A 23,280-nucleotide genomic window follows, 5' to 3' on the forward strand; every position below is an offset into this window, starting at 1 on the left:
AGCAGCGGTTTTCCTCGAGTACTCAAAGGACAACCCTTCTGAATGAGCAAGAGTCTGAAGTGCATGGACAGACAGGCACTGGAGAGGCCACAAAGGTACCGAGGGACCCCGAGAGCTCCAGGACAAAGGACGTAGCTAGAGGAGAAGAGCCATTCAACTCATCACACATCTCAGCTGTTCTTCTTCAAATGACTTTCCACATCCAAAGCAAAGATGCAAGGGAGAAGGCCCATGAAAGAATCACTAAAGCTCTTTCCACCCAAAAGGAGGTACCCATGTAAAATAAGGCTCTAGGAGATTCAAGGGCGTAATATATGTATTTATTCTTGTGGAGGTCTCAAGAGATATTCCCTGTCTCCTCCTCTCCTTGAGACAGTGACATCCAGGAATGATTTGGACAGGTCAGAGCACCCACTTGGACCAGTTAGAGCATCCACTCGGACCAGAGCCCACCGTGTCTCAGCCACTGCATCCTTCAAGCCTTCATCCTCCTCAGACAAAGAGCTCGATTCTCCTGCGTAAGGCTTCACCTCAAGTGTGATCCCATGAGATGTCCTGTTGGCTGGAATTCCCCCTTTGCCTCCATCCCAAGATGCCAAAACGCATCGTTTGAGATCCTCCATCCTGAGAGGTGCTAGAGAAACACGGCGGCGACGGCCCCTCGCCCCAGAGCTGCTGCTGCCAAGGCACCACAATGAGGGAGGAAGGGGCTGGTCGCAGTGGGGAGCACACCAGAGAAAGGGGGGGTCCCTTCTCCAGGTCTGCAGGCACCACAACTCACCTACACGAGGCGAGGGACTTCACCATGCTGAGGGGAGAGGAACGAGGAGGAGAGAGGGCAAGGGAAAAGGGGCCGGACTGGAGAGGAAGAGGGAGATACAGTCAACAGGGGAGGGAGGAGAGAGGAAGATAAATGAAAAACAGGAGTGAGAAAAATATATAAGTAAATTAAAGAGACTGAAAAGAAAAAAAGAAATCATAATAATTAAAGAAGAAGAGAAAAACGCACTCAGACAAGCAGACTCACAACTTCTCCAAGCGGAAGGAGGCATGAAACACATGCAGAGGATAAGCACATGGACAGTCTTTAAAGGGGAACCTGTTTTCTTTCAAGCGGGAGCGAGAGGTGCTCGTCCTCCTGCACGCCCGGCACCCACGTCCCTTTGTCACTCACCACGACCAAGCCCCCGGCACCGGGACAGGCTGCGGTGACCAGGGGCGCAGGGGCTCAGTGCCTCGTCTGTGGTTTTTGGGTTTCCCTCTGCAGGGAGAAGACAGCCGCCTCTTCCCCATTAGAACCATAGTATTTGGTTGGAAAAGACCCTAAAGATCATCAAGTCCAACCGTTAACCCAGCACTGCCAGGAGATGCGTCACCACGCGCCACATCCAAAGAGAAGATGGGAAAACCGCTCGTGCCGACTCACTACCAGCGTTATTTATCTCTGCCAGTCAGCAAAAACTACCCAGCCTTCACCCAGCAAAAGCCACTGTGCCACAGCTACCACCGAGCCCGCAAACTGCCTCTCCCTCTCCTCCTCTCAGCTTTTATTACTGCAGTACAGAAATCTGGCTGGTCTGGTATAAAAATCCCTGCGCTCTGCATGCACTGACAATTTTATGACCCCAAATCATCAAGAAATTACTTGGCTGGGCTCTTTACAGGATTCCTTGCTTATTAAATAGAGATTTATTCTACTGGCTTCCCCTTTTTTTAGGGATAATGGCTCTGGAGTCGCTCCTGTAACTCCCGTCCCCAGCAGCATCTTGGAGTAGGACGCAGGGCTGCTCCTCAGCAGATGGCCTGCTTGGTGATGTGACCATGCTCCTGAAACCCCATCAACCCACAGCACCTGTCACCAGCGACAGGAGCCACACCGAACTCAGACGTGAGCCTGGACTCACCTCTGCTGCGCCAAAGCCACATTTGCTCATGTCCCTAATGCTGCCAGGGCAGGGAAACACCATGGAAAAAGAGGGGAGGAAACAGCCGCGTCCTCACCGAGGGCTTCCCCATTGCTCAACAAGTCTGGCACAGTCCAGATCTCACCAAGCTTTGTTCTTCATGGGACACCCTGTTCTGGGATCAGCAGGGGAGAACACTAGAAGAAGGTGGTCAAGTGCTTCAGAGCTTTGAAGGCTGCAAGGCTCAAATGGGCTCAGGCTGTTAGGAGAAGACTGGCCAGGACCTTAACTGTTCCCATCCACACCAGCAAAGCTTCAGTTTTCTGGAAGACATGTCCTAAGGAAGTCTGGGCATGGCCAGGCCGTGGAAACAGTCCAACCTGCAATCCCACCTCTCCTTCTATAACCAGCCTGGTGACAGCCAAATGGCTCAGCATTCCCACTTCTTGGCATCAGGAATTACTATTATCTCACCTGGCTCTAGCAGTTTCAGTGACATTCTCTGCTTGTAAGGTCTGAAAACCATCTCCCGATTACTCTATCCCAGTTCCAGGGATGCCCACGGGCACCTAAGAAACCAGCCCCACAAAGGCAACCCAAGAGGTATATTCTTGGGAGAGCCTTTCTTGCTTAGGGCTGTTCAATTACAGCTGGGGCAGAGGAAGTCTTAAAGCTTTCTAAGAGGTGTATTTTGGAGAGGAGGGGGTTTTAATGTGACTATGAGAACAACAAACCACCTCACCAGCAGTCTGAAACTGTAGTTACGCTGCTGCCAATCATCTTGAAAAATAGACTTCTATTTTCTGTGATTGAGAAGACTTGGGAAGAAAAACACGGATCCAGGTACTGATGGGAACGAAATTTTCCGTTTCCTAGACTGGAATTGGAGACTGATTTTGGAGCCCAATTCTCAGAGCTCTGTCTGCAGCTGGTTGCTGCAGAGGTGGTTGTTTTAACAGGCTCCAGGGGGTGGCCAGGAGCTCCTCCTGGTTTGGACCTACTCCACCTCCACAGGCACCTTCCTAACACCACACAACCCTCGTGCTGGGGCTGAGGGTGCCACGTGTCGCTGTCCTTCAAGGAACGGCACCCATGGGGAGACGGCACCTTGACGCATCCCAAAGCCCAACACCAAGACACGGTGGCCACCCCTGGGCTCTCCAGCCTCGCCGCCCCCCTGAAGGCAGGGGTGCAGCAGCATGCTGCTGGGAGGGGAAACCCAAAAGCCACAGAGACTCTGCGTCCAGAGGTGTTTCCTAGTGTTTTCCGATTCCTTATTCCCCTTTAAAGGAAGAGATGGTATTGGAAAAGCCCCTTCCGTGTCCCCTCTCATGCCCCGCTCCCGGCCACCCTCCACAGCACCCACACCATCCTTTCGGACATGGATCACCCTTACCTATTGAGCTGAGGAGAAGCTTGTCTCGACAACACTGCCCAGATAGCTGAGATTAATCAAAAACAAAGCAGTTATCAACACCCGCAAGGAGCCGAGCTCCGCAACACATCAGCACGTCAACAACTCCAAAGGAAAAAGGAGGGAAAGAAACCAAACTGAAACACAAACCAAACGAGGCTGGAGAAGAAAGGGGGAAAGAAACAGAAGAGAAAGGAAAAAAGAAGAAAAGAAAACAATAATCAACAAAGCGAATGGATACACTGCGTAAAAGCACGGACAACAGTGCTGCTCTAACACGGATCTCTTCTGGAGCTGGGTCTCCTCGGGGTGCCCTGGCTGGGAGACATGGACCTACATCTACATGCTTAATTGCATCACTCCATAGCTGTGTTTTCCAGAGGCACCAAGAAGTTGTTTCAGGCTCATTCAGCTCCTCTCCCTCCCCATCCTCTGCCCTGAGCCCTCCTGCCTTCCCCCTGCGCACCCCAGCCGTGCCGGAGGGGTTTTCTAAGGCCATAACGCTTCCAGGTACCAGAGGGTGGGAGTGAAATGCGGAGGGCGCTGCGGGGTGAAACGCTGCCTCCCCCCTCCCCAAAACACACGTCTCTTCTCCATACACCTCCAACGACACCGGCTCCACGGGGCTGGGCGCCCCAGCCCCCCAAGTCCTCTCTGCCACAAGCCAGAGGGGGCTTTGACCCCACCAGACAACAAGCCAAAATGAAGCGAGACGAAAAGATGGGACGAAAGCACGGCTACGGGGTCTAAGGTGCTGCAAAAGATGGAGGGAAAGAGGAAGAAATACAGAGAGAAAGAGAAAGAGAGAGACGCTTTTTGCCTGGAGCAACCCTGGTACCTGGAAAACCAGCCGCTACTGTCTAGTGCAGCCACATCCCTCTTTAGGGCAGGATCTGAGTGTGCCGGCAGCCTCCCGATCTCCGCTGGGGTTATTTTATTGTTTATTTTTTTCCTCCTCTCCTGACATGCTGCTGGTGTGGCTAAGTCCTTGATCTCTCCCTGCCCGCGTCCTGGGGCTGCAGCATCCCTTTTGCAGGTGGGGCGGCGACCGTGATAGCTGTTTCTGTTCATGCATTAAAGCTCTCTAGACTCCGCGGGAAGGAAGAGGAGGAAGAAGAGGCGCAGCGGCCCTAACGTTCGAAGAAAGCCAAGAGCCAGTAGCTAGAAGAAGGAAACAACCGCCAGTGACACCAGGACACTTACCTACACGAGCCAGGTTTTTGCGTGCCTGGCAGACGGCCCGTAACCCAAGTCACGGTGCCCCCGGGTTCCCCAGGGGAGAAGGCAAGCACGGTGCCGGCACCGGGAGGCTCGTCTGCCTAAAACCCGGCTCCTCCAGGCAGCGGCCATACAACCCACGGCACCGGCCTCTTCCTAGCAAAGCCCGCGGGGTCGCCATCTCCAAAAGGGATGCTGCAGCGTGCCCAGAGAGACCCTAAGAGTTGGGATGGCGATGGCAGGGAGGGAGTTGGAGGGAGCAGGTGAGGCGGGGCGAGGGAAGCCGGGAAGGGGCCGGGGATGGGGGGGCACCACGGGGGTCACACACTTACCCCGTGGCGGCTACTGTGGTGGATGTCGGCTCCGGTTGGAGAATCTCCTCGCCGGCCCTCCTGGGAGAGGGGATGTCTCCGAAAACATCCATGGTGTCCACAGGCAGGGAGGAGCCCTGGGAGCCGGAGTAGCCGGTGGCCACGGGGGTGAAGGCGGTGGCAGGTCGGTAGCTGGGGCTGTCCCCCCGGCTGCTGGGCGCGGGGGATCCCGTCGATGGCGTGGACTTGCGGGAGAAGCTGACGGCGGCCGGGGGCTGCAGGGTGATCTCCGACACCTCCGTCTGCTGGATGAGGCCCGGCCGGGGCCGGGCACGGGCAGTCAGCTCCGGGGAGCTGTTGCGGGAGCTGAGGGGGCTTTGGGTCAGAGGAGAAAGCCTCGAAGGTTGTAGCACCACCTGATGTAAACTGGGCTCAGCCCTCCTGACCTGCCGAGGACTGGGCCGAGGTCGGGGTTGGGGCTCGTACCACCTGGTGTCCAGGCTGAATGTGCTTGTGCCGCTGGGGCCGACGGGCTCGGACGGTTCGTGGTAAGGCAACACGGGTATGCCCATACCTTGGCTGGTATGTCTTAGCTGCCCTTGACATCCCATGGGTTGCATAGGTTTGTCCTGCCACTTGGTGGTGGTGGCCACCGAGGCTTGTCCCCTGCCAGGCGACTTGCCGGTCCAGCTCTTTGGTGCCTCCAAGGGCAGGATGCCCGGGTAGGACGCGGGGACCACCTGGAGGGAGGAAGGAGGTGGCCCCCGAGGAAGGCAGCCGCTGGGCTGGGTGCCCTCACCCGCCTCGCAGGGCTGGAGCTGGTGGGGGAACGGCGCGGGAGCTGGCTCCAGGCTGCCAAAGGGGAACTCGGCCCTGCCCCATGGCTCGGGGGACCGGCCCCCCGTGGGGGTCTGCGCCAGGGGCAGCGTGCTGTTGGAGGCGTTCTCCCCGTTCTCCTCGGGGATGGTGGGGTGTCCAAAGGGCCCCTCGGTGGGCAACGGTGGGGAGGACATGACCGAGCTCAGCGGGCTGACTTCTGGCATGTAGAAGGGTGGCGGGTCCACCTCCCCAGGGCTGCTGCTGCTGAGGTAACCGTAAAACTGGTGGTGGAAAGCCCGGGGGGCTGGCGGGCGGGCCTGGCCGGTGGCCTGCAGGGCGCCGGGACCCTCCAGCGCCCGGTGGAACCGGGGGCTGTATGCTGGTGGCTGAAGGTAGGACTCCTGGCTGGAGGAGAGAGGGGTGAGCTGGGCTTTCAGAGCCGTGACGGAGGCGGGGACGATGGGGTCGTCGTTCTCCTCGTCCGACTGCCGGAACTCGGGGTACATGTCCGTCTCCTCCACAAAGGGAAAGCCCTCGATGCGCCGCGTCTTCAGGGAGGGCTCCATCTCTGCCGGGTCCATGACGAAGCGGCCGTCCGGTCCGCGGCTGATGAGCTCGATGGGGGTGGTGGCCTCGGCTTCGGCCTCCGCCTTGGAGACGCTGTACTTCTTGCTGCTGATGGCTCGCTTGGTCTTCTTGTAAAGGGAGAGCTCCTTCTCCTTGGTGGGGCTCAGCATCCGCTTGGCTTGGGGGCCCTGGTCGTCCGAGGACTCCGAGGGGGGACGGAGCGTGCGGATGCTCTCAGGACTCACCTTGCCGGAAGACAACCTGGACCACAGAAGAGAAAAACCAAGAAGGGTCGGTCACCTGACGGGGAGAGGAGAGGTCTTCTTGCCCACCAGACACATCTGGAAAACCAAGTGCTACCAGCCTGCAAAAGAAGAACCACTAGGAGAAATTTGGGGGGGTAACCAGGGCCAGAGGGGGAGTGGAGCTCAGCAGGCTCGGTATCCCCTCCCCGGCAGGCAAGTCACACCAACACCGCTCAAGAAGCTCCATGGCCCCAGCAGGATGAAAGATCCAGAGCCCGCTCCCAAATCCTTCAGAAGCTTCCTGAGCCATTCACACCAAAGAAAGCAACCGAGAGGAAGGACATCAGGCCAATGTCCCCTCCCGCGGAACGCAGCATCTCACTTGGAGATGCCAGCAGACCATGGCAGACCAACTTTTTCCCCCTGTTCTCAACACTCAAGAGCCTCAAAAGGCAGCAAGCATCAGATTAGTTTGCTCATCCCTATCCAGAAAACCTCGGACATATGATAGTAGAACCAACAGAGATGGTGCATGCACCATTATTTCAGCACAGAGGATGAAACAAAAAAAGCAAGATGAAGATCAACCAGCACCGGGACATTTTGCAACAGTTCAGGAGCCAAAGCATGAGGCATCCACATCTCGGACTCTCGAGCTCGCACTGGGGAGATGCTCCCACTGTTTAGCAGCTAGACATGCTTTTGATGGGCTGTGTAAGCACCACAATCCACCAACTTCAGACACATCTGGCAAGAGGCTTCAGTGGGGCACTCTTCATGGGAAGAGAAATGATACGCATGTAACGTTGCCTGAATTTCCCAAGAAAAAACAGAGCCAACAGAGAATGACTCAACAACTACACCAAGCTTGCTGCACTCGTCCCTGCTGCTTTCTGCTCCAAAGCCCATTTGTCTTTTGTGAACTGTTGTGTTCCCACAAGGTCAGGGAACACCAAAAACCACTCGTCAGCAGCAACCAAACAAGGTCAGACATTTCCATTTGAGCCTTGCAACAGCTGTAGGAAGGAGACAGCACCTTGAGGACCCACAGCCTTGTGCCGCATCTAAGATACTTACGGGGACTCCAAACTCTTCCTGCAGTGGGTTATCGAGAGAGGAGGGTCTGGAAGAGAATAAAAAGGGGAAAGAAGAGAGAACACTAAGGAGGCGCAACAATGACAACAAGAAGACAAACTCAACACCAAGACAACAAAAGACACTCAATAAGAGGCCAAGGTTTCATTGCTCCAGTGTTTTAATGGTTGCTGACAACAAACAGCTCCCGACACCGGGTCCTGCCCGTCCTGTCACCGCAGTCCCGCAGGCTAGAGGAGAAGGAGCCCCATTTCCCTGGCCCCTATGGCTCCCCAAACACCCTTTTCCCTGCCAGTCGCTCCTGCAAGGTGGTGGCAGCCCCAGTTTTCATGAAGAGGAGCAGCAGGGTCTCCTTTGCTGTTGGACACCCCCTGCTGCTGGTGGAGCTGGAAAGCCCGGCTCCCGGGAGCGATCCCCCCATCTCTGACCCAGAGGATGCCCCAAGCCCTAAGCCCCCAGCTCTAGGAGTTATCACCACGTGAGAGCGCTCCCTCGGAAATCCCCAGCTAGTTTCTCTGTCGCCTCGTCACCCACCCTGCCTCTCCCGCTCCCGACCACAGACGCTTTCAGGCACAGCCAGGGGATGAATTCAGGGCTTCACCTGAAGACGCACACGGATGGAAGAAGAGACAGACATGGACAACATTACCACCACAACACAAACAGGGAGGAGGAATGAGGAGGAGGAGGAAGGAATCACAGCGGGGACGGGCTCACCTTTCTTGCGCTTGAGCTTGCGTTTGCGTTGCTTGTTGACGAAGCAGGCGGCAAGTGTGCTGAAGAGGATGGCGGCAGCCAGGAAGCAGATGGTGGCAACGATGCCGGCCAGCACTGGGCGGGCTAGACCTTCGTCCGTCAGGTCAGGCTGAGGGAATACGTCTGGGGGAATAAAAACCAACCGTCAGGTGTCTGCTGCCTTCCCCACGGACCTACCCCAGCATGAAGGGCAAAGCTCATTCCTGGTGCGGGGAATGATAATCTCAAAAACAGCCCCTGCTTCCAACCCGCATGGGGAGAGCAGTCAGCACTGCTGCAGGCCGGTGCTGAGGGATTCACCAGCCTTGCACCACGTAAACCTTTTTGTGGACCCTCAGCGAAGAAGCCTCCGCGCCACACAAATACGCATTTATGTATAAGTGCACACAACTGCACCAAACCTGCAGTTACAACTTGCTGCAGCTCAGACTGCAGCAGCACAAGGTGTTTTCTCCTTTCTCAACATTCTTCGGCTCTTTAATTGAAAACTGGCCTCCAAACCCCCATCGCACCCCTTCGCTAACCACAAGCACACCCGAAGCACCAGCAGAGCTTCAGCTGCGGCCATTTGCGGATGCAAATGCTGCACACAGCAGCTCTCCTGCCGTGCGCTCACACGCAGGGTCAAGCACACGTTCTCCTGCTGGGAGCATCGTCCTTCAGCCTGGCTGAGCAGCTGCCGGGGGCCGGGGCACATGCACACCCCGTGGGAGCTGCCAAACCTCATCAGGAAAACCTTGCGAGAGAAGCAAGGGCAAGCGAGCGGCAGCTTGCAGCAGGCAGCTCCCCGCACAGTGCCGGCACCACTTGGGGGCAGAGACAGACCGTGCAGAGAGCTGGGTGGCTCCTTGGCTTTTCCAGAGCCATAAAAGCGGGGTTTGCCGCATCCCCCCTCCTCCTTCCCCCCTTGCCTTCCCCATTGCAATCACACGTTCTCGTGTATCCCTTGCTCAAGGAGCATCCTCCGAGTTGCACAGAGGCACAGGGTATCTGTGCATGCTGCAGCGTGTTGCAGTCTCCTGTTGCAAAGGTTTTTTTTCCCCTCTCCTTGGACTCTGCACTGCAGTGTTATGCTTCCCTCTCTGCACTTTTCATTCCATTTCCAGGCTGTGCAGAGCTTTGTTCTCCAGGTACCCTGCAGGGCTGAGATGTGCTGCCCCTCTGCACCAGTGGACGCCTGACAACACTGCGCTCCATGGGAAGGACTAATCGGGGCAGTTTGTCCTCACCTGCTCTGAGTGCCCCTGGTCTGTTTGCACGGGGCCATCAGCGTGCCCAGGACACCGATTCTAAACGTGTCCCCATCAGCCCAGCTCACAGTCCGAGCATCTCAGGCAAAAAACACAAAAACTGCCGTAAATAAGTACTGATGCATGACTTGAGCGCTAGAAGCAAAGATGCTCCCACAGCTGGAGGTAGAAGAAGGTAGAAGGCACGAGAGGGCACAAGTCACCCCCTTACCTGTACTGGACACACCAGCAACGTTGCTGGGTTCGCTGATGAGATCCTGCATGACCGCCAGGACCCGGAACTCGTACCAGGTGTCCTGCAACACCAAGCACACCCATCAGGTCCCAACCACAGCCTCCAACACTGCCCAGCTGCTTGAAGACCCCAGCAGGGGGATCAAGCCACCCCAAAAGCTTTCCCAGAGCTGCAGCAGATGGTGTGACACCAGAGATACAGTGTGGGCATCCCCTGCTTACCTGGGACAAGTCCTTGGCAAAAAACTCGCTCTCGGTCCCCGGGATGCCGTCATCCAAGATCTCCCACCTCTCCGCGACGCGGAACTCCATGATGTAGCGGTCGATGGGGAAGGTGTGGTTAGCGGGAGGAAGCCATGACAAGAGGACGCCTTGCTGTGTCCGGTTGGCTGTTAGGCACCTCGGTGGGGTAACCAACACCAGAGGCTCTGGAGTTGTTACAGGGAATGCTGGGGACAGAGCAGATGGGACAGGGACACCTATGAGATGGGGTGAGGGGAAGCGCAGAGGATGCTCTTCTATGTGCGTCGTCCCATTGGCGGCCAATGGACCACAGTAGCAGTTCCCGCTTTCTGCGAGTTTAGGGCACACCTCTGCTACGTTCTTATTTCAGATACGCAAAAGTGGCAGATAGGACACAAGGACCAAGACAAAGGGACACTCCTCCCTGGTGGCCTCCTAAACCCCTTTCCCCTCCTCCCATGTGCCCATGGAGGACCTACCTAGAGTGTTCACAGTGACCACCTCACTGAAGGAGCTGGTGCCCAGCTTGTTTTGAGCCAAGACACTGAACTGGTATGCAGTCTCTGGTTCCAAGGTATCCACCAGTAGCCAACTGGAACCAGCTGGCACAGGGAGAGACAGCCAGTCGTGGGGGCCAAACTGGGCTCGCTTCACCCTGCCGAGAGAAAAGGGAGCATCCTCAGGGACGGCGCCTTCGACAGGGAGGACAAAGAGGCAGCATTAACTTCTCGAGCGAAAATGGAGCTTTCCTGAGCAATGGTTTGGTTTGACGGCAGCGATGGGTATGGACATGGAGCCAGCACAGCTCCAGAGCTGGCTCAGGGATGGCGCACACAGGGATGCCAAGGCACAGGGCACCGTCCCTTTGTGCCACACCAGCATCCCCCAGCTCGTGGGGACACGGCCACCAGCCCTCCCCTCTGCACCCTCTGAGCAGGCCCAGGGACAAAAGCAGAGCCACCAGCTCCACTCTGAGTTATCTCCATCAGATCCCATGGGCTAAAGGGGAAGCTGGTGCATTTTTGCTCCGGCGAGTGCCGCAAAGGGGACGGCTGGAGCAGGAGATGGGCCCTGTTCCCATTTATACATCAACAGCTCCTGAGCCAGAGCCAAGTTGTCCCTCAGCTGCAGCCCTGTGCATGCAATTCCACAAAAGACATTTAACTAAACCATCATTTTTGCCATATTTGCACAAGTCGGGGGCTGCCAACACCACCCAGGGCATAACACAGAGAAGCCCCATGGTGAAACAGCCCCATGTCCCAACACAGCATCACTGCGCTGCAAAGATATTGCAAGTATTGGTTCCCACGTTATAGAAACGCTCCAGGGAGTCCCAGCCCTCAGCTGCATGATTCAGTGGTGTCTGCAGAGGATCTGAGAAGGCCTGTTCTGCATAGATCAGTGGGCACACCTATAGCCACCGGCACACAGCCAGGTAAATCCACCGAGTGGGATGTAAGAGACAGAGCGAAGACAAATAACATCGCTGTGAAGGGAGCAAAAGGTGAGGTGGGAGAAGCGGTAGCAAGCTGTAGAAAGAAGCAATTTGGTGGAGAGCCATGCACGTGCAGCTTGCCTCCACCAAACTGGCAGCAAAACCTCCGCACCACCACGGCCCCAGCTGGGACCATGGCTGCCAGGATCCCCCGTGGCACAGATGGGGTTTCCCGGCGGCATTTCACCCCACCACCTTCGCATCCTCTCTCCCTGGTGCTGCCATGGGCCAGCAAGCAATGGTGAGGGGTGAGGATGGGTAAATGCCAGGCCCTGGGTGATGGAGAGCACTGGGGACGCTGCGGTGGCCCTGGAGAGCAGGGCTGGCATTTCCAACACAACCAACCACAGAAGCAAGAGGAGAATGTGGCCTCCCAGGTCCCTACAGCACACTGTGAATTTCCTAAAGCAAGCCTGGTGCAAACACCTTTCCCGAGGACGTTTTCATCAGAGCACCACATGCTGCCTCATTTTTCTCCTCAGCTCACTTAATTTCTTCTTCTTTGTCTCCCGACTGCCCAGTCCCACCCCACAAGTACCAGCCTCGGGCTGGAGCAAGGCAGAAATCATCATGGGCAGCATCTACCCTATCTCCACTCTATCAGCAGCCTCTGTCACAGCAAATTAAAGCAAGGAAGGAAAGGGAGAGCGAGAAGAAAGGCTGAGGAATGCCAGCCCCAGAATTGGGAAGGCGCCATCCTCTCCACGTTTGCAAGGACAGCTTTTTAGAAAGAGACGACCCCACTGCGGGCAGGAGGGACGTACCCACTGGTTTTGGGTACCAGGTGGCACTGGTTGGCATGAGAGCGATGGGAGCAAAGCCCCGCGAGGCTCAGACCTGGCCGGCATCTCACAGCAGCTGGTCATGAACTCAGCTGAGATTTAATCACCTCCAGGGAGCCACAGAGCAAGGAGAGATCATTTCTGCTTAGTCACAGCTCTTCCAGGACGCACTCTATAAAGGTTGCATTTTCCATCCTCTCCCTGGCTGTTAAGCTTCATAAACAGTTTATCTTGAAATTAGATGCTAGGGGCAAAGTTACAGGAGCGCAAAGCATCTCCCTTGCACCATAAGCTGAATAAAACCCGCTGGGGCAGACGGAGCTCCTGGCTAGCACTGAAGGGAGAGGAAACACGGGAACTGCACGATCCCACCATCACCCCCCACCTCTCCAAGGCACCGAATAGGAGCTCAGCCCTCCCCACCCTCCCTTGAAGCTCGGGTCGGCTAGGAAGGAAAAGAAGCAGAGAGCAAAGCATGCCAGGATGACTCACAGAGGGCCGTACCAAACTGAGAAAGTCTGCTCGTATCCACCGTCGTAGCCGGGCTCCCAGGAGACGTTGGCTGAGGTCATGGCGGCCACGACGTGCACGCTGGTTGGGGCATGAGGGCTTGTGCCTGTCGAGAGAGAAGGAAGGGTTGAAGGGGAGCAAAACTACATGTTATCTGGCAAAGGATCTACTCCCAGCCATGATTCAAGGGGATTCCACTTGCACCAAGCACAAAACACCTGGAATTTCTGCTAGAAATAGCAGCGGGACAGCTGTGCCCACAGGTGGCCGCAATAAGAGCAGAAAAAAAAGCAGTGATAAATAAGATTTAAAGACACAGTTCTTTACAGGAAGCACCCTCATCTCCTGCCTTGCTGACACGCTACCTTGAGGACCTGTCCCCAACCCTGCCCGTACCTACGACGGTGAGGTGGGTGCTGGCAGTAATGCTTGCGACGACGTTGGTGGCGACGCACTCCCACTCGCCATGGTCGTCCTTGCCGAGGGCGCGGATCTGCAGGGTGCCGCCGGGCAGCGTGTTGTGCTTGCTCCTGCTGGGCTTCCCTACCTTGGGCAAGGAGCCGGGCGAAGAGAGAGAACAAAACAAAACACGACTCAGAAGGGGGTCGCGGGGCAGGGCGAGGCGGCAGCGGGGACACTAAGCTACCTGCGCGGCCCAGGGGACACCGCCGGCCACCGGGAAGGGATCTGGTCTCTCCGGTCGCGGCAAGGCAGCCGGTTCCCCCGTTTTCGAGAGGACCTGGCGGGGCAACGCGAGAGGCATGCGTCAGGGAGGCTGATGCTCGGCACTCGCGCACAAGCGGAAAACCCAACGGCACTCGCGCGGACACCGAGCCCTGCGCCGGGGCTCAACCTCCAGCATCCAAAGCTGAAACCGCTGCCGGGAAGGTGCACCGGCCACCCCCGGCAAACACCCTCCGGGGTGAGGAAGGCACCGCCAGGAGATGCTCAAAATGCCAGCAAGGGCCCCATGGGGACATGGGAGGTTGGTGTGCGTGGAGGTGTCCGGGAGCTCTCCAGCCGAGCGGAAAGATGGATCTTGTAACAACTCATGTCTACGCCCATCAGCTGAGCAAATCCCACGTTGTCTTGAGTCCTCTTGAGCTGTTCTTCACACCTCTACCGATCAACACCAGGACCCAGAGCTTGAAGCCAGGCAGGATGAGCAGAGGGGCATGTGGAATTCATGGTCTTTGTGAGTCCTTCAAGGGACTGGTCAGTGCTGGTGATGGGGAGCGAGGGAGCTTGTTTCTGGCACCTGTACACTCAGCACAGGCCAAGCCAGCCCCAAATGGATTTGAGAAGGAATGATGACATGAGGAGGAGGGCCAGAAGAGGGGCAAAGCTAACATAAGATGGAGAAAAAGACTAAAGGGCCAACAAGTTTTAAGTAGGTCACTTGCAATCTGTGCAAGTTGTGGTCCTCATCATGCTGGTAAAAGGAACTCAACGAGATCCAGCACCTTGCACTGCAAGGGCTGAGGATGGTGCCCACTGGGGTGACTCGGGGACCCTGCTTACTCTCAGGAGCCCTAAGAAGGGGATGGGAGGCTTGGAGAGAAGATCTTGATGGCAACAAAGAGGTCAGAAGGTGCCCTGCGTGGTGGTTTTCCTCCAGGAGCAGTGAAGGTGGGAAGCAAAGGACTGGCTGGAAAGCCCTGGTTGCTCCCAGGCTGTGCCACCACATTGGCTCCTACCCTGCCCTACAGAAAGGGACACCTTGAAATCATTATGTCCAGTCCAGCATCATTAAAACATCTTCTTCTCGGGGTTTTCAAAGTCACAGGGCAGCAAAGCAGCTGCCAACCAGTCCAGCCCCTTGCGAAAACACAGCCAAGGGACTCTCGGACAGGCTCTGATGACATGGGAGAACGGCATCGCCGGAGCCGCCGCGTCCTGCTGGTGACCACCTTGCGGGCAGGCGAAGAGGGTGTCCTGGGGTACGCGCCGGCGAGGAAGAGGAGGGGCTGGGGCAGGGGCAGCGCTCAGCTTTGCAGATGCCACCGTGATGGTTTCCCGGGGTCACGGCACTCAGTGGCCACAAGCCGGGCTTTTCCCCCACCCACCTGCGGGACAGGACGGCAGTGGCTCAGCCCAAAGCGAAGCAGCTGTACCTGCAGTTTTGTTCTTACCGGGACAGAGTGTGGCTTCTCTGTCTGCAATATTCACCAAAAGCCAAAGGCACTGCAGATTTGTCTGGCAGGCCGGGTACCTTTCTCCAGGCGATGATGGGAAAGGGGTCTCCGGCAGCAGCGCAAGGAATCAACAGCTCCCTCCCTGCCTCCTGTCTGTACTCCCAGCCTGGTAGCACCGTGAAATAGGGGGGGTCCTGCAGCCAAGGGAAAAGGCAACGAGTGTCACCTCCCACCATCAAAACCAGCCCTTTTCCAAAACAAATGAATCACCGGTTTAGGTAAGGTTGAGGCATCGCAAAGCTGCAGCGGGAAGAGCGCGCTAAAGCACACCAAATTACACACCCCGAGGGAAGCTTTCTCCAAAGAACCGCTGCACTCGAGCACTTTAAGGTATAAGGAGGTAAACAGGAAAAAAAAATAATACAAAACCCACCCACATCACATCAGACATCAACCTGATTCCATTGACTCCGCAGCCGCCTCGGCGGATGTGTGTGTCTGCGAGGCACAAAGCGTTATCACGTGAAGCGCGGTGAATCACCGCCGCTCAAAGCACAGGAGGTTTTGTTCGGGGAAGGCAGAGGCAGCAGCTCCCACCCCAGCCCTGACGGGAACCCAGTGCGCCCGGAGCTCCGCACGCAGCCAGAGCACGCGGAGTGTCCCCAGAGCTCAAATCATCCATTTAACTAAAACCCTCCGTGAACTCAAGCCCAGGTCAGCAGGGCTAAGTGTTTTGCTGGCAAGAAGGCCATCCCAGGGGCACATTTCCTCCAACTACTCTGGTCCAGCGCAACCAAAGCAAAGTAAAACTTGAATTTCTGCACAGAATTACCAACCAAGTAAGTGGCATGGAAAAAAAAAGCAACAGCTCATCATCCCTGCAGCACCCTGCACAACACTGGGAGCATTTTTTTGCACAGGAGGACACAGCCCACAGCAAATCTGCTGGCTGCGGAGCAAGGATTTAACAGGGAAGTTACCTTCAGTACCAGTCGGGCAGGGGGAGACTGGCCCATCGTACCCAGGGCGTTATAAGGCACACAGGTGTAAGTGCCGAGAGCGTCTTCAGTTGCCTCCTCTATCCGAATCGACCCGTCTTCCAGCAGGTTCCAGCCAGAATACTGCAACGGTGAGAAACAGAGAGCTGATTTACCCTGCACGGCTCATCATTTTCCCTTCAGCCAAGCCCAGGGTGGCTGTCACGTCCCCGGGAGACACTCAGTTCCATTCCCAGCATCCGAGGCATCTTCTCAGCTGCAGAGAAACGTGGGCGAGATCAGCCCATCCAAGCACAGCCCTCCAGGAAGGGCTGCCCTGCTCTGTACGCACCCAAAGACACGTGGGTTTATCTCACTGCTGCTGCCCTACACACAGCCAGGCTTCTTCCAACAGCCCAAAAGATTTAACATCACCATCTATCACATCCTGAGTAAAACTCCTTTTATCCTGGTGGCACCAAGGAGACAACTCCACCCGAGAAGCTGAGGACACCAAGGACCAGGAACCCGCAGCAGCAACAGGTTTAAACCGAATTAAAACCTCGGATCATTAATATTTAGGCAAAGAAGTATAAATACTGAGCACTTTCATTAAATATTTTATGGCTAGTATGTTTGCTCAGACTATCAAACCGTGATTATAAGAAGACAGAGACTTGTTAAAAGGGTCTCTTTTAACCACCAGCGGCCTTTGGGGAAATAAAAGGCCATCGGGTCACTTTGGTGGGTCTAGGGGACAGACAGCACGTCTACAGGCACCTGGGCTCCACACAAGAAACCCCATTAACTCTGCCCACAGCTGACAAGGAAAAGCAGCATCATCCCACTCACAGGGCTGCTTCTTCCCACCAGGTGCCCGGTGATGCTCACAGGCGCTTGCAGGGGACATGAGGGTCCCCAAACCCAACCTGGGGCTTCGTTACCTTCTCAATTCGCAGGGGACGTCCGTCTTTGTTCCACTTGACCAGCGTGACCGGCGGCTCTGCCTCGACCGGGCAGCGGATGTATCCGTGGATCCCGATGGGAACGTAGATGACGGGGGGCATGTTCACCACGCGGGCAGGATCTGGGGGAGCGGGAGCAGCAGCACCGCATTAGCAAGGGGTAAGAGCCCATCTCTCCCCCACCGCTGGGCTTCAGAGCATCTCCATTGCTTTTACAATCAATTCCGAACACAAATACCACCTTGGCTCCCGCAGGCTGTTATCTCCAGGCTTGCTACAGCACAAATCCACCGTAATACCTGGCATTTCTGGGAGGCTTTACTCACGCCCAAAGTGGTCCTACCTGGGGCTCATTAAAAGTTGCATTTAAGAAGAAAACATTAGATATGCCCACTCCACACGTTGCACTCAGCCTGGTGCACACCCGCCACGCCTGGTTTTGCACTATTTCAACTATTTCAGCAACTCCTGAGCCTTAAAACACAGTAACCGAGATAGGAAAAGGGATTTGCGGCCGGGCCACCGTGAGCCCTTCACCTCCTCTCTGTTTGTACTCACAGCTCGTGCCTCATTGAGGCTGGGTCACGCTGAGCACCAGCCACCTCCACCCCTTCCGATGGGATGCAAAAAGCTTAAAATACACAACCGAACCCCCCCACGCTGCACCACCCACGCAGCGAGGCGTCTCGCAATCCTCCAAGTCTAGGATGTGTCATTAACAGCGCTTCTAAGAGCTTTTTAATTAAGTGCGAGTGGGTTGGAGAGAACCTAGACTTCCTTTAATAAGAAGCTTCTATTTTTTTTAAAAAAAAAAAGTTACTTTTAATAGGAAGAGCGAGTATTTCTACAATCTTGTCTAGACACCAGCAGCGCGAGGTTACGGGAAAATCCTGCCAGGGCTTACGCTGCTTTAAGGGATGAAAGCGCTTTTTTGGGGTGCAGCATCCTTGCGCTGCTGATGCAAAAACACAGATTTGGGGGTAAAGGTAAGGTGTTTGGGGGAAGGGATGGCGGACAGCAAACAGCACTGTAACCCAGACTGCCAAGCACTGCATATGGAGTGGGCTTTATCCCCCTTCTCCGCTTGACTCCACCTCTTAGGAAATGTAATCAAGGGCTCCGGCAGCAGGGGAGAGGGTAATGGGATCCAGCCTTTCACTACTGGGTCACTGGCCATGGGCCAACCCAGCTCACTAATGCCCCAGAGCTGTGTCCCCATCCCAAAGCCACTCCGGGGGTGGGAAGCCTCCCTCTCCATGCATCGGCCCCAGTACAGATGGCAAGGTTTCCTCTAGAGCAAAAGGGGCTCGCAGCGCAAAAAGCCAAGCGCAGGGGCCATCTGAACAGCAGATTGTCCAAACGCCGTTTTTCCTGCCATTAGAGCTATTTTTAACAAGCTATCAGCCTTGACGAGTGTTCCTGGATTAGCGGGCAGGGCAGATTTAATGGCCTGAAGCCACACGCTTTCCCAAGAGCTGCACCAGCCGGGCGCATCCGAGCCCCGAATCGCAACTGTGGCTCCGGCTGCACCATCCCCTTGCCCCTTCGACCATCCCCAAAGGGAAACCATCGCACTCACCAGCCCTTCTCATAGTGGCAAGCGTGGGGTTTCCTGCTAACCAGTGGCAGATCTACAGGCAGCCCTCAAAACCTGAGTCGCAAGCCTGTCTTTCATTATAAAATAAAAACCGCCATAGTCTTTTATAGCAGAGCAATATTGCAATTGCGAGCGACAGCAATTGAGGCCATTAATGTCGAATGGCACAGGACGCTGGCGGCACACTACCCATTACCGCCCGGGGAGCCCCAGAGAACAAGCGTGGGAAGCAACGCTCCTGCTACAGCCCCTTCTCCTCCGCTCCTTTAGATCAGTTACCGCCTGGAAAATATGACACGCAGAAGCTACCACGCTCACAAAATAATAAAAAGCCACACCGCGGAAGCAAGCCCCTATAATAAATACAGAAAAATACTAGCAGGTTGTTGAGACTGATGGCCCTGACGTGGTGTTTCCCTGCCCGGTGCTGTGCAGCCGGTGAGAACAACATGACGGCAGCAGTGGTGGGAAGATGGGCACTGAGTCAGAAGCTGCTGGTACCCAAGGTGGACACTGGTCCCAGCTGAGCAGTGATGATGCTCAGACTATTTGCTTTCTTGCTGCCCATCTCCTACGAGCACATGTGGGATGCTCTAAGCCTTTTGCTAAGGATGGCTGCGTGCCCATCCAAAGGCTGCTGTCACATCAACCCGAGTTTCCCAGTATCATACTGGGATGATGGGGCTGCCTCAAAGCTGAGTATTATCAATCTCAGCCCCATCCCCGCTGCCCGCACTCACACTGCACCGTCAGGTAGGCAGAGGCTGATGGCGAGCGGCCCAGGCTGTTGCTGGGGATGCAGGTGTATTTTCCGGCATCCTCTGGCTTGACACGGAAGATGATCAGTGTCCCGTCGATCAGGATCCGCACCCGCAACTTCAGGTCGCTGCGAGAGAAGGAGGGAGGAGGATTGCGGGGTGACCCAGGGGCAATGCGGGATCCGGGAGAGAGACAAGGAAGACACGCCACCCCGCCAGGTACACACTTTTTGAAGTAGACGTTCTCCTCCTCCCAGTACCACAGGTAGGTGAGGTTCCCGGGGTACGCCTCGGCCTGGCAGGTGAAGAGCGCATCCTGGGAGATGTTGACCGTGATGTTCTCCGGAGGGGAAACGATGAAGGGAGGTCCTGGAAGGTGGGAAGGGAGAGAAAAGTGTCACCCCCACCCTTACAAGTGTCCCCACAAAGGTTGCTCAGGCTCAGCTCCATCACCAGGAGCTGCTGGGGGGCTCTGGGGCAGAGCTGACTCCAATCTCGTGGGATCCCTCAAGGAAAACAGTGGCTTTATTTTTCCCAACTCTTCCCCTAATCTCTGTAGTTTTGGGGAAGGGGCCTCGCCCCCGTCACGCACGGCTCTGCTTCTCCCAGGGCACACAAGCTCACACCTCCCTTCATCCTGAGCACTTATCCAGGATGGCATCACCCGCTGGAAAAACCCAGGGGGACAAAGTGCTGGGAGCCGGCAGTAAGCGGCCATGGCTCACCAACACGGCGAAAGCAGAGCAGAGGACACCCCGCGCTCCTCTCTCCGCTGGTAGCTGTTGACCTAATTAAAGATTTATTTAATAAAAGAGGGAGCCAGGAGCAGGAGGCCTGCCATGCATCACCGCTATCTGACGAGGCGCTTTGTGGCAGTCTCAATCTTTTCCCTGCTTCCCGAACAAAACTGAGCTGCCATGGGGGCCCAGCTGTTCATGGGCACGGCCACCGCTGTGCCCCAATTAAGCGGATTCCTCCATCCTACAAAAGGGATGCAGAGCCAGGGGGATGCTGAGCCCGCAAGGCTGGTGGGTGGCTTTGGGGTGGTGCTGCAGCCCACAGAATTCCCCCCACTGAGCCCCACCGGGACACCGGTGGGCAAGGAGAAGCCAAAGGGGTTGGGGTGGGAGATCTGACCTTGCACGAGCAGGCGCGTGGTGTGCACAGCCTCCCCCTGGATGCTGTACGCCCGGCAGGTGTAGGCACCCCTGTCCTCCCGGCTGATGGAGAGCACCGTCAGGCTCCCGTCGCTCACCTGGGGACAACAAGGGACAATCCTGGTGCACAGAAAGGGACAGAGCCCAGCCCAGCAGCCTCCGTCCCCCATCGCCACAGCAGAGTAGCTGCGGGTGCTTTTAGTGTCAGATGAGAAATGGGTTTTCCCCGCTCTGCAAGACTTCGGATATTAATAAACCAGCACACGCGTTTCTGCTCGACGCCAAGGGGAAGGAAAGAAAGGAAGGAAAAGAAAATAATAATGAAATAAATAAATAACCCTCACAACATATTCATCTCCCGCAGAAGTGACTGGCAGGTGGCAGATGCCAAACTGCTCCTGCCAAGCACCTCGGCTCCGTCGGCATTTCACTAGGATGCCCAGCTGGAGCATCCCCTGTTCCCAAGGGAGCCGCTTCACCCCTGGAGTGGGGTACAATGGGGACACCCCAGCCCAGCCGCTATCCTCCCCATGGGACAACCTCGAAGCTGCAAGAGGAGTGGTCACTTTCCTCCTTGGGGACACAGACGAGCAAGGGACGGTCACCCCCAGGGTAGCAGCACCCCCTTGCACAGGGAGCCCTGCTCCCAGCCAGGCTTCCCCCCAACACCGCCTCGTTCTGCCTCATCCTTCTATTTCAATTAGTAACAAATGATTCCTAATTACTCTCATTAGTGCCTGTGCTGATTCCAATGCCTGATTTACCAATTACAGCTCAGGGGGGAATCTCTGCTTGGGAGCCTCCGGGATGTAAAAAGGGTCCTGGGAGAGGGGAGCAAAGTCCTCCCTGTCCAAATTCCCCCCTGCATGGGGACACCCCAGGACCTGGCACAGCAACCAGCCCCCCAGGATGATTCCCCGGGGAGCAGCAGGGAATGGGGCTGTCCCAAACAACAGGGGGGTCTCCAGCCTGTACCCAAGGGCAGGCAGCGGTGGGGGCTGCTGTCAGCAGAGATGGAGGGGGGTGGAAAATGGGCATCTAGGCAAGAAGTGCTGAGAAAGCATGTCTGGCTCCAGGCACGGCGGAGCTGCCACCACCGTGGTCCCGTCGATACTGCCCCCAGGAGCACCCCCATCCACCCACCTACCTGGTACTTGCTGTTGGCACCCAAAAGGTCCCCCTCCCTCAGCCAGGTGACGATGGGCTTGGGGTTCCCGAACGCCATGCAGGTCAGGGTGACACTGCTGCCTTCCTTGGCCTCCACGTACTGCGGCGGTGTCTCCGTGAAGGTGGGGGGAGCTGCAGGGCAGGGGAGACCACCGTGACCCCCTCATTCCACCCATGATGGCTTTGGGGGCACAGGGACAGAGGGGAGGCTGCTGCCTGCAAACAGGGGTCACACTGCACATCCCAGCGCTGGGACCACCCCAAAAGTGAACAAGGCGATGGGGACAACAGCGGCTGTCACAGTCCCCAGGGACACCGGCCAAGAGCGTCCCCTCCACACCACACCGCACCCCAGCCCTGTCCTCCCCACCAGCTCCAGGGCACAGCACCACGTCCCACCCCCCGCTGCACATTAACTTGCTATTGTCAAAACATGGGAAAACACCGCAGTGCAGATCGAAAAGGCTCCTTCCTGATTAAAGAGGCTGGCAGGATTACAGCCCGCCCCTAATTACCAGCAGTTGTTAAAGCCCACTTTGGAGGAAGACAGGTTGGCAATTTAATCTGCTCCGTGGCAAAAAAAAAAAAAAGGAATTATATTTTGTTTCCCCCCAAATTATTTTTATTTTCCCCTAAGAAAATTAAGCATTGTAATGCCCTGGGGGAAAGCCATAGCCTCCCCCCCTGAAAGCAATTCCTCAGGCCGGGAGGATTATGGTTATTATTCTGTTTTTAAGCCCCTGTGTGCCCTATGCTGCATAAAACCCCAAAAGTGCCCCATTTTGCCCCATTTGCAAAGCCCGGGGTGGGACAAGGAAAAGGCAGCAAGCAGGGAGAGGGCTGGTGTGCTGCACAGCCCTGCGTGCAAAGCTGCTGCTCGCTAATTGGGCTCAATTAGGTGGCTCTGCTCCGTGCCACAGCCCAGCTGTCCCCCCAAAAGGTTAAATTAATTGCTCAAGGTCAGGCGAGTCCAGCGAGGAGCTGCCGGTGTCCACATCTCTCCAGCCGCCCCACTGCAGCGGGAGAGGCACAGCCCTGCTGCTGCCCGGCTAAAAATAAAGACCTGATGTGGAGACTGACGATTTGCTAATTAGCTTAATATGCAGCCTTAATAAAACGAGAAAGTAATTTGAGTAAATCTGAATTTCAAGAAAACAAAGATTTGATTTTCTTGACCTGTTTGTTAAAGAGAAGATTCATTCCCAGCCCTATTTCTTGATGTCTCTCCTTTAAACGAGCTCGGTGTAATTAAACTGCAGGATCCCTAATAGAAGTTTGTCCCTTTTTTTAAGTCTCACCCCGGCTGGAGCAGCCAGCCTGGATGGCTTCGGGCTCGCTTGTCTGCAAGATGCAGACACCATCGAGGTCCAGCCGAAATCAAAGGGAACCCCATCCTGGCACTGTGTGCTGCCCCCCGGCGATGCCGCGTCCCCCCCCGGCTCACCATTGACCGTGAGGTGGACCCAGCTGCCGTTGTGGAAGGTGTCGTACTGCTGGTCCAGCATGAGGACTTTGCACTCGTACCAGCCCTGGTCCTCGGAGCGGACCTGCTCAATGCGCAGGGAGGCTTTGTCATGCAGGCTGGCCCGCCCTGCGGGGAAAACAGCTGTCGGCACCATGGCCTCCCCATCGCCAAAACAGCCCCACACCACCAAAGCCTTTCCCAGGCTTGGGAGTC

General features: G+C 56.1%; 1 protein-coding gene across 9 annotated transcripts in view; it reads right to left on the reverse strand.

The window, feature by feature from the left end:
* Nucleotides 1–23,280, reverse strand: part of IGSF9B (immunoglobulin superfamily member 9B) — a 44,170-nt gene that overhangs the window by 12,524 nt on the left and 8,366 nt on the right. For 3 of the 9 annotated variants that reach the window (XM_065040490.1, XM_065040486.1, XM_065040488.1), the window contains exons 3-19: nt 23,047–23,193; nt 21,583–21,734; nt 20,416–20,533; nt 19,506–19,647; nt 19,261–19,406; nt 16,903–17,045; nt 15,962–16,102; nt 15,059–15,175; nt 13,493–13,585; nt 13,243–13,393; nt 12,829–12,952; nt 10,536–10,711; nt 10,036–10,262; nt 9,791–9,875; nt 8,291–8,452; nt 7,556–7,601; nt 4,869–6,494 (exon numbers count right to left, since the gene is read on the reverse strand). In XM_065040490.1, the coding sequence (XP_064896562.1) occupies nt 4,869–6,494; nt 7,556–7,601; nt 8,291–8,452; nt 9,791–9,875; nt 10,036–10,262; nt 10,536–10,711; nt 12,829–12,952; nt 13,243–13,393; nt 13,493–13,585; nt 15,059–15,175; nt 15,962–16,102; nt 16,903–17,045; nt 19,261–19,406; nt 19,506–19,647; nt 20,416–20,533; nt 21,583–21,734; nt 23,047–23,193 (3,796 nt within the window). Of the gene's footprint in view, nt 1–3,300; nt 3,347–4,156; nt 4,480–4,868; nt 6,495–7,555; nt 7,602–8,290; nt 8,453–9,790; nt 9,876–10,035; nt 10,263–10,535; nt 10,712–12,828; nt 12,953–13,242; nt 13,394–13,492; nt 13,586–15,058; nt 15,176–15,961; nt 16,103–16,902; nt 17,046–19,260; nt 19,407–19,505; nt 19,648–20,415; nt 20,534–21,582; nt 21,735–23,046; nt 23,194–23,280 lie in introns of all 9 variants that reach the window. The other 6 variants (XM_065040491.1, XM_065040489.1, XR_010467911.1 and 3 more) reach the window with 5 other exon arrangements.

This window comes from Columba livia, chromosome 24, assembly GCF_036013475.1.
Source record: "Columba livia isolate bColLiv1 breed racing homer chromosome 24, bColLiv1.pat.W.v2, whole genome shotgun sequence".
In the NCBI taxonomy this organism is placed as follows: Eukaryota; Metazoa; Chordata; class Aves; order Columbiformes; family Columbidae; genus Columba; species Columba livia.